A 14,392-nucleotide genomic window follows, 5' to 3' on the forward strand; every position below is an offset into this window, starting at 1 on the left:
CCATTCACTAATCACAGGACCCTGGGTAAGTCACTGAGCTTCCCTGGGCTAAGGTTTCCTTCTTTGTGAGTTGGGGTGATGACTCTTACTTGGGAAGGTTAAGTGGGGTGATGTGGCTGGAGCTTAATAAGTTTCTAATCAATATTCATCTGTCTTAATTTTATCCCCAAATTCCTGGCTTGCCTTCTTTAACCCCCTTAGCTATGGAAAAGCAGTCAAGAGTCTTAAGACTATCCACACACAGTAACAAATGATATGTTTCTTAACCAGATTTGAGGAACTTACATGGTCTGGTTTGAAAAGAAAAGCCATTCAGTAGATTTGACAGCCAAAGACCTGTTCTCCATTAAGCCTGGCGCATAACCTGTTCCATATTAAGCTATGAAAAGATTGTATTAAACTCCACATTGCTACATATTGTCTAAGATTTGTGTTTTGATTTAGTACTCTCAGCTTTCAGTAGAAGGGGGAAAAAATCTGACCGAAAAAACAAAGCAACACAAAAGGAGCTTTTTATCAGCTCCAGGGGCAGACGCCCGGGTTCTCGGCGCAGCCCGCTGCTGTTTTATTGAGTCACTGTTTCACGCCCACCTCTTCCTGTCTTGTAACAGTCTGCAGTTTTGACTATCTGACATGACTAACCATTGCAAATCTAACTGATTACAACTGTCAGTGAGTCTGTAGAACAGAGGGCAGTATCTTCTGGAGAAAGCAGACATTCAGATCTGTGACCACACTTTGCCCTGCCCCCACGATTCATCACTTTTAGCTCATTAATTTGAGGCATCAGAAGGAAGGAATGTATCACTGCAGAAAATCTCTTCCAAAAATTAAACTTCGTGCTTAGCCAAAACTAAGTTACTGTAAGTTACTATAGTGAGTTCCTTCAAGATTTAGCTATGAGATGTATGTTAGGGGAGGCGTGAGATGGGAGGAGAAAACCGTTCCGTGATGAAATCATATACCACAGGGGCGTTAAGACTGGGACAGGAGACCTGGGCTCCCGTTGAAATGATTCCCATAACAGCTTCCCTCGCTCATCTTCTTGTGGTTCATTTAAGCAGATGCGATGCTAAGGCCATGAGAAGTAAATAGCATCACCAATGGTAATTTACTGTTGTTCTCTCAAGGGGTCATGACCTGATCCTAAATAGACTTCCTCAACTGTCAACCTGCAGGCAGGGTTGTGTTCCTGATGTTGGAGAAAGTGGAAAAGTAGAGCCACCTCTTCAAGTGGCCCCAGGGTTTTGTTCTCACTGTTGAGGAGGTAACTGGGGAGTGGGGTGGAGGCTTCTTGCCTAGAACCTCAGGAAAGATTCAGATCTTAACAGGAACAAACTTAGAAGTGTTCCTAAGTGCGTTTTGGGTCCAGAGGAAGGATTCCTGATTGGTTGCTCCCTAAGAGATGATTCAGTGGAATTTGGATGTCAGCATATATTATTGTAGGGTCATCAATGCCAGCCATTTATAGTTACTTGTGTTTTCCCTTCTTCCATCTGCAGGCAAGAGTTTCACCTTGACCATAACAGTCTTCACAAATCCCCCCCAAGTGGCCACTTATCACAGAGCGATTAAAGTGACAGTGGATGGTCCCCGGGAACCAAGAAGTAAGTACCTGCTTTCTATGGTCAGTGCTAATGGAGTTTGTGGAGACCCTGTGAAGCCTTTGTTCTGAAGGAGTTAGTCCTGGGCCACTATGTATTTTTAGGGAAGAGCTGTTGCTAGAACTTAACAGCTTCTAGAAAACCAGAGGCTAGTGCCACTTTCCTCACAGGCTTTCTTAAGGCTTTATGACGCTGGGGAACAAGCAGATAGATACTCATCCTGGAGACATTCAGCTAAGAAACTCTGCTCATCCATCCTGTGCAGTGGGCAGGGTCGAAGGGACCAACGAGGCTTAGGAAGCAAATTATAAACTTAAAAAGCTTAAACTTAGGCAAAATCATTTGTGTGTTTCCCATGGCCCAAGAATGCGTTTTAGCTCGCCCACTCAGTTCCCTTTATAAAGAGCACAGGGCTTAATTATAAAGAATTTATTTGCAAATGATAACTTGCTTCATTGTTACAACACTGTTGTACGGTCATTTTCCTCTAGTAAGTGTTCTAGATAGTTCCTTGTAGCAGAGCGATACAAACTAGGTTTAAGTTCACATTGGCTTCTTTGTCTGTCTATCCAGAAGGTTTCTCCAGCAGTCAGTTGAAGGTAGTGTACTTCCTCTGTCTGGGGGCCAATATTTGTTCTTTTCCTGAATCTGAAGCAGATCTGACTGGCTTCCACCCCGTGCTCCTGCCACCCACCGCGTTTTGAGCAAGCTTGCATAGCAGCATTAAAACACATTTGCAGAGTAAAGGTTATTTGAAGTTGAAGTGTGAAGGGTTCTGCGCCATATAATATGATATAAACATCATAGCAAGCTCGGCCTTTGCTGGCTGAATATTTTGGAGTCCGAGGCATTGCTTTTAGGAAGTTAAATGTGGCTTATGATGGGGTGGGCAGCTGATCGAAGTTCTAAGATGAATCCCCCACCCAGATAGTGAGGATGGGCTCCATCCTTTCCCCAGAGTAAGAGAGGAGGTCTATAGAGGCAAACCCTCTCTCCATACCTCCTGTCTTTTAGCGAGGGGCTCATACAGTAGCCCCCATCCCTTTTGCCTCTGTCTTTTCTACAAAGGCCAACTGCTTGCTTGAGTGACCAAGGCTTCCTGCCCCCAAAAGCAGTCTGTGAGGTTTGGTCCCCCTCCTTTCCTGTGTATGGTCTTTTTCCCAATTCCTAATGTTGGGTCAGTGCTGGCCCTGTCTAGTCTGGGAATAGTCTATTAAGTGGTTTGGTTCACGTGTGGTGTGTGTGTGAGAGCTTCCAAATCTTAAGTTTCAAGGGTCAGAGGTCATACCGCACAGGGAAAGAGATCAGAACAAGGATGTCTTGGCTAGCTAGGGCTTTGCTAGTCTTTTCTGGATTGCCATAAGTCAGGGATGATTTCTTCTGACTTCTAACCATTTACCTGACAAGCTCTTGAGTGGAAGAAGTGGTGCATAAGGCAGCAAATAGCCTTTTAGTATTTATTCAACACTACTAATATTTGCCTTTGAAACATGGTTCCTGCTCATCCCAGAAGCTTTCTTCAGTACACAGAGAAGCTATTATTGTGTGTCTGTCTGGGCATATGTGTATTTCTAGTGGAGATGGGTGCATCTGAGTTGATGGTTCGGGGAGAGGCAGGGAAGGGTTGGTGCTGCCCCATTCTAAAAGAGATGGGAAAAGGTGAGCAGGCTGGTAGCTTTGCAAAAGCTCCTTCTGATTCCAGTGGGGATGGTAGTATCTCATTTCAAAGATCTACTGGCTTGTGAAGACAGACAAGTGCCCTGAAGGCTGTGCGGGTTTGGAATAGGGGATGCATGCTGCATATGGGATCGGAGTTTGTGCTTTGGGTAGTCCTGAGGGAGGGTAGGAAGTAGACGCAGATCTGGTGCTGCAAGGCCAACTATCTTTGTAGCATTCCTGTTTCTTTTCTTTTTTCTTTCTTTTCTTTCTTCTTCCCTGCTGCCCCCCCCCCCCACCAGCCTTGGGTTTTTGAGGCAGGATTTCTCTGCATAGCAGTTCTGGCTGTCCTGGAACTCACTTTGTACACCAGGCTGGGCTTGAACTCACAGAGTCTCCGAAGTGCTGGGTTTAAAGGTGTGCGCCATCCTATCCAGCTAGCTTTTCTTATAAAATGAATACTGTCTGAAAATGTGATGACATTCACACACACACACACACACACACACACACACACACACACGCACACACACTGTGTGGTTACTTGCCTGAGTGTGGGCTGTATCTGGTATCAGTAACTAGTTAAACCTACAGCTTGGACACTGCTGGGTTCTTTCTTTCTACTTGCTCTTTGTCACCTGTCAAAAGGACCCGACTATGTCATAAGGATTCCTGCAAAAGCAGTCTAAGCCAACACACAAACAAGTAGTCACAGGTATATTTGAATAAAACTTTATTTACAGGACCAGAGAGATGGCTCATCAATTAACAGTACTAAGTGCTCTTCTTGTAGAGAACCCTTGTTTGGTGCTCAACACTCACATTAGGTGACTCACAACTGCCTGTAACTCCCGTTTCACGGGACCTGAATCCTTCTGGTTTCTGTAAGCCCTTGCATACACATGGTGCACATAGCTTATGTAGGCACACATACACACATGGTGCACATAGCTCATGTAGGCACACATATGCACATGGTGCACATAGCTCATGTAGGCACACATGCACACATGATGTACATAAACTCATGTAGGCACACATAACACATAAATAATAATAAAGATATCTTTATAAAAACCCCTAAGCTTTTTAAAAACCAGTAGTGGCCATATGTGACCAAAAATATAGTTTTCCATCCCTGCTCTCGATTTCAAAGTGGCTTATTTTATCAACCTTCAACAGAGAGAGGACTTCATTAAAGGTTTCCCAAAACAGAGAGAAAAAGATAATCAGTACAATTGGTTCAGTCGCTTTTCCTCCCAAATGTGATTCCTGAGTGTCATGAAGGGGTCCAGGACTTGGTGTTATTATTCCTGTTTGTCAGGGGTCTTCCCTGCCCTCTCCTGAAAGACCTGTGTGTATATTGAAATCATTGTTTCCAGAGGCCCAGATGACTGGATTAGGACACATAATGAGCTCACTGGTTGTGTCCTCTGCCTGGACTGCCAGTCACACTGCCTGGACTGAAATCACAAAGCCAGCATTGCTTAGGTGTCTGCAGGCAGACTTATTCCCTAGCTGTCATTGGCCTCGTTTTTCTCACCTTTTAAAGACTAATGCAATATACTGTCTTTCATACCAGTTGATGCAAGAATGTTAGGCGATACATGGTGTCTAAACTCGACAGTGTGGTAGCTGTTGTGTAGTAAGTGTTCATCAGATGGTAGCGATTGCCGCCCCGTCATGAGTCTGCTGCAGACTTGTATGCGTGTGTCCAGGAAACAGGTGCTGCATAATCTGCCCTCCACTGTGTTTTTTTTACCCCTTTACTAACTTTTGCACGATTGTGGATTACACTGATCCACGTTATAAGTTGTGCTCTGAGCAGATGTTTATGTCACACCGCCCGGGGAGAAATGTGCAAAACTGTTGAGCAACACTTCTGTGTGCTGCAAACTCCTGGACGGGGTGCTAGGTGACACCCCAGTCCCACACACGGAGGCCCTACTTACCAACACATCTGCCAAGACTTGCTGCTGAGTCCAAACTGAAAGGGTTCACCCTTCCGTGTGTTTTCGTCTCTGGCAGCTGAGCCAGGACTGTCGCATCCCAAACAACTCCCTTTCTTAATATACACATCTGGCGTTGGCAGTTTGGACTCACTTCATAAGAGCACATGATCATCACTCATTACAAGATTAAAAAGTACCCCATGGCATCATTGATGTTTTCCAACTTTGATCTTCTGCAGTTGTGATTCATCTCAGTTATAAAACTTCCCTTTAAAGCAACACAGCCCATGCCTGACGAGGACCTTCATCTCAAGCAGCGTAAACACGAGAACGGTGCAGGTTCTTCGCAAAATGCCGTTTCTTTCCTGGGCCCAGCTTATCATTTTAAGACATGACATCATGCTTAAGATCCCAAATTTGTAAGTCTTGTATGGAGGCACCGAGCTTTGACCTCCTGTTGGCAAGTTAGCTTTGAAGAACAAGTGCCGTATGCTCGCCAGCAGGAGAGGCCAGGACAGCATCGGCAGCCGCAGTAATGAGTTTGGATTTCCAACTCTTTGACACATCATTCCCGATTAGGATCCTCTGGTCCGCTTATGCACTTGCCTCCAACTCCAGTCTGACTTAAAGGATTTCTGCAGGGAAGGGGGGAAATCAGTAAGCAGTGCCGTGTTCTATAGCAGTAGTTCTGAGTTAGGAAAGAGGCCTGATGGGAATAGATACAGAAGGAAGAACCTGGAAAGGTAAGTCATTCTAGCTAGAATCATTGGGCTGCGTCGTCTGACATGACCCAGATGCAAGGACAGCACCTATTTGTTTTTAAATAAGCATTTCTTATTATTCCATGGGCTGGACAGAGTTTAACTGGAGAGTAGTTTCTTATGCTCTTATGTGTGGTCTAACATGTGACTGTCGTCAGATGGGGACCAATACTGAGCAGTCCACAAGGGTTTCATTCCTGTGTCTACTGCTTTGGCAGGGACCCCAGAAAAAGGGGTCTTCCCTCCCTCGTGGGACTCTAGGGCCTCTCCAGAAGTTCTCACCAGCTGTGACGGACTCCCTGCATGGCAGTTCAGGGCTTCTGAGGGTGCAGAATAGGGGCTGCCAGCTGCCAGACCATCTTAAAGCTCAGGCTCATAGCCTGCATGGAGTTGCTTCCTCTACACTCTTCTGGTTAAATCAAGACACAGGCGAAGCCCAAATTGAAGAGGAAGTGATCACACTCATTACAGTGATGGTACTGATGATAGAAAGGCATGAGTGACAGGTGAGTGGTTCACCGAACCACCTGGGTGATGATGGGCTTGCACACGTGACTAGCTGCAGAACACCCTCCTGCAAGGTGGGGGTGGGATTGTTTTCAAGGGTTCATAGTCGGAAAGACCCCTTGACTTAAAATCAGGGTGATTTAAACCTCTATCGGGAGACTCCACCTTACAATCATATGGTGCTGATGTTAATCAGTAGATTAATATCAAAGCGAGCCACATCAATAGCCATAGGAGAGAAGAAGAAAATGATGTTACAAGCCTTGATTGGTAACTGTACCCTGTAGCAGAAATGTCTTATGAATCCACAGAGAGCCTGTGGTTGGAAATCTTGTAGCTTATGTTATCCAGTCTGGAACATTCTGACATATAACATGTAATATGTGTAAGTGAACCTTTAAGCACTCTATGTGTTGAACTTCCAGGAAGTAAACTACATGCTCTCAAAAAGAGGTTAACAATGACCATGTCTATGCGGCAGCACTTTGCGGTGGCCAACCATCTGCCCCAGATAGGCTGAGAAAATGGAGAAGCCCTGCCTTCCCCGCAGTGTTCCAACCCCTTTCCCGCAGGTACAGAGCACATGAAGGCAGAGTCTCTGCTAGTCTCTTCAGTGTCTGGGAAGCTGTAAGGAAGCACAGGGTACTTTGTACCCCAATGGCCCCACATACAAAACATCCACTTCTCCTGTACACAAATTTTCACGAACAAATTTGAAATTCTCCAAAGAGGCGTTACTCTTTTGCATTCTTTTTTTTAAGATTGATTTTATTTATGTGTGTGTGTATGTCTGTGCATGGGTGTGAGCACATGGGTGTGAGCATTTGAAGAGGCCAGAAGAGGACGCTGGGCCTTCTGGAGCTGGAGTCACTGGGGCTATGAGCCTCCCAATGTGGGTGCTTGGAAAACCCAAATGTGGTCCCTGCCAGGAGCAGTCGGTGTTCTTAATTGCTGCACCATCTCTCCAGCTCCCTTCATAGTCTCGAGACATGGCTGGTGGCAGCACTTCTACCTTCCTACCCTGAAGTAGCATCTCACTGTTCTCTGCTGCTGTTCCAGTGAGTTCTGGGACTATTTCCCAGGCCTCTGAGGGCGGGGAGAGCAGAGAGCTTGACATTTTCTCTTCCTCGTTCCAGAGAACATCTGGGGTTGCTCACTTTTTTCCTGCCATTCCTTTGTATCCTCCTTGAGCTTTATATGATGACTGGCTATGACTTTTGCTTGCTTAGCCATGGTAGAGTAGATGCCTCTTAAGGGCCTGGTCTCACATGTGAACAAAGGTGGGGACAGGTAGCTGTGTTGTCTGGACGGAGAGTAGAAAAACATTAAGGTTATTTGATATTTCTGGATACACTTCTTATATTCACATTCCTGTTGTCTATGAAGACACTTTGAGAAAACCATCACAGGCCTTGTGTTCCTCCTGATGCCAGGGCCCTGAAATTTAGTTCTTCCTGAGAAACATCAACAAGAAAAACTCCTTACCTTCTGTGCATGTGTGCTTACGTATGTGTGTGTGTGTGTGCACATGTGCCTGTGTGTCTGTGTACATGTGTGTATGTGTTTGCACATGCACACATGAACATGTGTGTGAAGATGAGGTTGACATCAGGTGTCTTCCTGAATAGCTCTCCCTCTCATTTTCTGAGGCAAAGTCCCTCACTGAACCTACAGCTCACCGGCTGACCTAGAATGACTAGCTGACAAACCTCCAGGATCTCCCCACGTCTTCCTCCCCAGCTGTGGGGTCATAGGCATGCAGGGCTGTGTTCAACCTTAAACAACGTGGTGCTGGGGCTCTGAACTCAGGTCCTTATGTTTGTGTAGTGAGCATTTTACTCACCAAAGCCCCTCCTCAATCCTAAGCTTTTGACTTGTAGACTTTCACCGGGGTTGGCCACTGTTTTCCGAAGTCCCCAAGGAACAGAGATTACAGGCGAAGTCCACATTTTGATATTTACAAACGTGCATATACAAGCAGCAGCTTCATTGTCCTAGATGCCAACCCTTCAGCCCCTAGTATATAAACATTATTTAAATATTTTAATAACGGCAGGAAGAACCCCCGCCCCCAACCCCCGCTTCTTTGAGACAAGTGGTGCTGGTGGAGGTTGGCTCTGGTATTTGGTAGACGTTGGAGCAATGTGCTCTCTAGAAGAACAGTTTTAAATCTCTTTCAGCCCTTTTTTCTGTTGTTGACTGACTGTCAGGAGCTGGGAAGGAGGCCAAGAAGGAAATGACACATCGAGAGGCATTTCGCGTTGTGCAACAGTCTGTGGAACTGATGCAAGGCTATATGGCCTGTTTACACATTCCTCTGCTAGCAGACTGCATGGCAGTAATTTAATTCAGGAGCGCATGGCATGCTGCAGCAAGGAGCCATGGCCTTAACATCCTTTCATGGCAAATTATCGCAGCCGTTAAAACATGCTAGTGTCCCTCCTGTGCCCTCCTCTGGCTTTCCTCCTTCTCAGTGTGCTTTCTCAAGGCCTGGGACTCCTGTTCGCAGGAGCCTTTGCCATAGTGACCCATTTTCCACACGTACACATCCAGGTTGATGTATTTATTTCTGACTAAACTTAGCACGCCAGGTTTTCAAATGATACGTGTGTTCTAAGTCTCCACACAGGCTCCATCCAATAGTGTCAGGGCTTTGTGTCTCAATGTAGGTCAGAAATGATTCATTCTTAAAACAGTGCTAGGGACTCAAAAAAAAATAGATTGATTTCTTTTTTTCGGGAAGGGGGAAGGCTCTTATTTGTTTAAGAAAATGACTTTTTTTTTTTTTGCTGAGAGACAATTTGTGACAGATCACAGAAAGATTCCTTGTTTCTGTTTCGTGTCCTGTAGTATTTTATCCAAGGGCAACTGGACTTGGGTAGAATAATTTATACTCAGAAATCAAAAGGGGGAAAGAATCATTGTTTTATTTTTAGTGGTCAGAATTGTCCCTAACTAGGATCTTTATAGGATGACATTTATGATGCCAACAGAATCACAGTTTTCCCTCCACATAAAATTCAAGTTGAAGTTTCAATTTGGGCAGCTGATGGAACAAGAATTATTCTTGACTTTCAAGTGAGTTGGGAAATGAAGAGAACATAAAAACCACTTAGTTTTTAAATATTAATACAATCTTATAGTCAATGGCTAGAATAAGAGGCTATTTGGAGTGTGGTGCCATGCAGAAAATGCAAGGGCATGCGTGCTTCTGGAAGTTTCTTCTATTCTGCCGCTCACTGGTACTTAGAATCCTTTGCTAGTAGACCAAAGCCTTTCCATTAAATCGCAGATGGAAGGCTTTTGCTTAAAATGTCTCCAGAAAAAGTAACTTGGACTCATATTCATAGGCAAAAATAAATGAAATCGGATCCTCTGTGGGAGCTGATTTGAGCTGATTTAGGAGAAAGGGAGAATCTCTGATCTCTCTCCACTAGTCGAGATCTTGGCGAGTAAGGGATAGAAAGTAAAGAGTGAGCCGCAGTGTCCAGATCGTGAGTCTTTGCCCACCTTGGAGATGTGGACGCCCACATTCAGCAGTCTGCACGCTGCCTCTCACAGTGGGTTGCACGTAGGCTTGGCACACCAAACACGAGTGCACTTTTGCTGGTGCAGTTTTAAGCTTCAGAGTCTTTTCAGGGGCTTCTGTATTTTGAACTTAACCTTTCTGCCAAGCTTTCCTGTCATAGACTTTTCCTTGTCTAGTTTTATTCTAGATACACGTAACTTTCCTTCCACTCCATGGAGGAGAAACACCCTATACTTTCTTTTTCTTTTATTGATCATCTTTACCAGTTAGTGTTCATATTCATCTTAGTGAAATTAATCGCACTGTCTTTGTGAAAAAGTCTGCACACTCTAAACTGCAGTTCCCTTCTGTCCCCTGCTGTGTGATATTTAAGTTTACCCTTATTTCAGACTCTCGGGATTAGTCAGCAGCATCCATTTTAACCCGTTGATACAGAGCTTACGTTACCCATGACGCTTATTGATACATTCACCCAACATTCTGGCCTCGGCTTCCTTTCTCTTGGTCTACGTCCTTCAGTTTTTTTTTTTGGTGACAGCTATTGACCGTGAACACCCAGCTCTTGTTCCTGAAATGTCGGCCAATGGGTGCACTGGCTCCTGCAAAGCAAAGATGGCACTGTGAAGGCTCCAGGTTGAGCCTGTCAGCTGTGAGTGCCCAAGAGTCTCTCTCCTAGGGTCCCTTGAGTTGAGACCCGCAGGCCCTTACTAGCTGGGGTAGAGTTTGAGAGAGTGGAATGTGAGGCCGAGAAAGCGTCATGGAAAAGAGGAAGGGAAGGGGCTTTAACTGCCTGTGGCCCCAAGCTCTGCAGAGTAAGGAGAAGGTGGGAAAGAGTATTCTCTAAGAAGAGACAAAGAAAGGGAGCAAAAGTAAATCCTCTGTTTTCTTTAGTTTTGCCTGGCTAAGGAAAAACGAAATTGTTGCCACAGAATTTTCTATTCAAATTTATGCTAAGGAGCTCCATGATTATACCTGAGGGTCAGATGTTACCTCCTCACCGACCCTACAGAGTAACCACCGTCACGTGCCTATGCCATATGCTTTTGGTCATTTTAATGACAGTCTAGCCTCAGAAGGATCGGATCCTTCTTTTATATGTAAGTGGATCAAATGAAAGGGAGGCCAGAAAGTAAACATGTGGACCAGAGAGACATGATTTATGAGAGACAAGAGACCATACTCTTAAGATGAGCTGTCTTTGGGCAAGGTACACAGAGTGATTGCATTGCCAATTGGTGTACCTCTCCCTGGAAGCAGGAAGTGGCTGGTGGGGAAGAGGCCAGATGACTGGGTAGCGTTCTGGTATTTTCTATCTTCCTGTTAACCCCTGAACTGCTTATGCTCTCTCTGCTCTAAGTGTATCCATCTCTTTCACTGTTGCTTTCGTGAGGTTAATGTTCGGGAACTACACATGGGGTATAAATACGCTAGCATGTATTTTGATCGGTGGATGGAAGCTCAAGGTGGCGTGCACTGTTCTCTATGCTTCCTCACAGCTTGGAAATGAATAGCAGTAAAACCCATCTCCTGCAAGCAATGGCCAAGGCACCCAAGGCAGACAGTTGGACAGAAAGTGAGGAGAAAGACAGATGCATAGGCCAAGAAGGGGGAGCCCAGGCTTTCTAATTCTAGAACACTGGTTTCGGTTTCACCTTCTTATAGCTTGGTCCAACCTGAAAAGGCAGGTGGCTATGCACGGCACCCCAAAGATACCTTCCGAGTCACTCAGTAGGGACGTGTCCTGTGGGGCTGGTTCAGATGAAAGGTGTGACTTTGAGTGTTACGAAGGAACGTGGACAATGTGGAAGACCCTTCTTTTAAAACCTGGGAGCCACCTTTGTGACCCTCAGTGCATCTCTAAATGTCTCTCTGGTTCTACTCCTTCATTCTTTCAATGGAAATAGACATGAAGGCAACTTCATAGTAGCTGGGAGCAGCTCCCGAGGAAGGATCATAAAGCGCTTGGCACACATAAAGGGCAGCGTAAATACCAAGCAGTAATTATGTAGCGCCTTACTGGCAAGGACTTCCAAACGAGGAGACATTACCTCATCGATTGTCTTCACAGCCCTGGCCTGGAAGCATCGGGCATTTTTTACAGGCGGGGAAACTGAGGCACGGGGCACCCAAAAGCTAATTTTCCCTGTGTCACTCTGCAAGTCAGCAGATGATTTATAGGACTGGGCAAGGATCCCAGGGCTCTTCCTGTTCAGTTATTCACCACGAGGACACTCCGACGTCTGTGTCACTGAAGATGTGGAAGCTCTTGGGGCTGAGCCCAGCGCAGCCTTCGTTACTGTCGAGAAGTAGGCGCTACGAGAGGCAAGCTTGACTAGGCAGTAGCCTTGCCAAATGGAGTAGAAGCCTAAGGGATCAGGGAGCACGCAGAAACAGGAGAATGTATGCGCACGCGTCTCTGTGTTATTTAGCACGCCTTGAATTCGCTCAGGGGAGCATTTATGTAGTATCTTGCATTTTGTGAGATGAAGCTAATGAGTTGTAGAAGTTAACCAACAATAGTTGAAATAGAGCTAGTACTTGAAAACATCCAAACCTTTAAATAAGCACACAAATAGAAAATGTAGACAAGTACGTTTGTGGCCAAAAAAAAAAAAAAAAAAAGAAATCATTACAAAATAAACACCAGAAGAAGAGGCCAGAGAGATGACTCAGTGGTTAAGAGCAGTGGCTGCTTTTCCGGAAGACCTGGGTTCGATTCCCAGCAACTACGTGACAGCTTATTACCACCTGTAAGCCCGGTTCCAGGGGAGCCAACATCCTCTTCAGGCCTCTCAGGCACAAAAGTTGCATGCAGTCATCCATGCAGGCAAAAACATCTGTGCACATAAAGTAATAAAATATTTTTTGAACAGCTAAAAAGAAGAAATTAGTGATTATCGGGGCTGCAGATGTGTGTCAGCTGGCATCGTGCTCAGGTGCCCAGTGTGCACAAAGTCCTGGTATCAGTTCCCTGGCCCTGCGTCAAGTGATGGTGCAGGACGCCAGCACTAAGTGGTGACAGCAGCAGACCCTTACCTCTGAGGAGCCAAGACAGGAAAGAAGGAAGAAAAAGCACCCGTCCCCACATCTGTTTGCAAACTGTGATAGGGCGGCAAAGAGAACTTCCATAAGTAATTAAAAAAAAAAAAAAGCAGCAGGGACAGGAGAGGAACTTGTTTTAGAATGACCCCAGGAAAGGCTCTTTGAGGAGGCTACACTGGGTACAGAACCTGAAGGATGAGGAGAGCCCAGCTTGCAAGCTGGGAAAGAGACATCAGGGCATGAGTAGGGGGCTCACTCACTCTTTTAACCCTAACATTCTGGAGACTGAAGCAGGAGAATTGTCTGTTGTGTGACGAGGCTGACCAAGATCAAAATCAGAATCGAACGTCTGATTTTGACGGGAGAGGGCCCGAGGGTTGAGAAGGAGGACATTGGATGAAAAGAGTAGGTGGACATCATGCATCTCAAAGTGGTGTGTGGGTTCAGTAATCTCCCAGGCACTGATGGAGTGTGATCTGAGGAAAATCCAGGGACACCCTAAGCCCTTTCTCCCCTGGCTTCAGGGGTCCCACCCAGCATTCTTAGCAGGTCTCCGAGCTTCACGCTGGGAGTGCAGGCTCCGAGGGTGGCGTGCATGCAGACGCCATGTGCAAAGGATAACGCATTGCACCATTTTTGGCTGATGACACTAAGTGGACCAGATCAGCTTAACTAGATTCTGAGTTTGCTGTAGAGGATCATAAGCCCGGACTTGGCAGGGGAAGTATGCTAAGCGAGACCTTGACGTACTCTGCTGAGGAAAATGGAGTGGGTGCTGGTGGAGCGGGGATAGCTCACCTGCATCTGGCAGTTGGTTGGAATACTGGGTTCCAGGCAGCATGTGGGGAGCAGGCTTATCCTAAAAATAAACCAGACAGAGCAGTCAGTTACCTGTTGGGGTAAATTCCCCCCAGACTGCGTGTAACACATAAAGATCCAGGGCTTTTCTGGACAATGATTTCCAAGTCATTCCAAAGGTGAGCTGGATTTCAGAACATGAGAGCAACGTGAAGCACTTCAGAATGTTCGGCGAGGAGCATTGGTGATGATTAAAGGCTGTAAAATAGAACCTGTAAGGATAAGTTGAAAGACTTGGGATTATTTAGCTCCAAGAAGAGGAGACTGAAAAATGACTTAATAACAGACTTCGGAATTATGAGACTTATTAAGCTCTGTATGGTGGCCAGCTGTTTTGTTTCTGGGGAAGTCAGGAAAGAAGAGCAGGTCATTTAACTGGCGCACAAGGGATTTGGGTGAGATTTAAAGGAGAACGCACTGGCTGGGGGAATTGCTGGGTAGAGCGGGTTCCTGGAGACAGGATTGCAAAGGGGGACTCCGCAG

The 14,392-nt window shown here is 45.7% G+C and overlaps 1 protein-coding gene across 9 annotated transcripts in view; it reads left to right on the forward strand.

Annotated features, from left to right (window-relative positions):
- Runx2 (RUNX family transcription factor 2) overlaps positions 1 to 14,392 on the forward strand; it is a 308,143-nt gene that overhangs the window by 90,120 nt on the left and 203,631 nt on the right. For all 9 annotated transcript variants that reach the window (XM_050119361.1, XM_050119366.1, XM_050119363.1 and 6 more), the window contains one exon: positions 1,503 to 1,607. In XM_050119361.1, coding sequence (XP_049975318.1) covers positions 1,503 to 1,607 — 105 coding nt within the window. The remainder of the gene's footprint in view (positions 1 to 1,502; positions 1,608 to 14,392) is intronic.

Source organism: Alexandromys fortis, unplaced genomic scaffold (genome assembly GCF_014885135.2).
Source record: "Alexandromys fortis isolate MF-2015 unplaced genomic scaffold, M_Fortis_MF-2015_v1.1 scaffold_145, whole genome shotgun sequence".
NCBI lineage: Eukaryota > Metazoa > Chordata > Mammalia > Rodentia > Cricetidae > Alexandromys > Alexandromys fortis.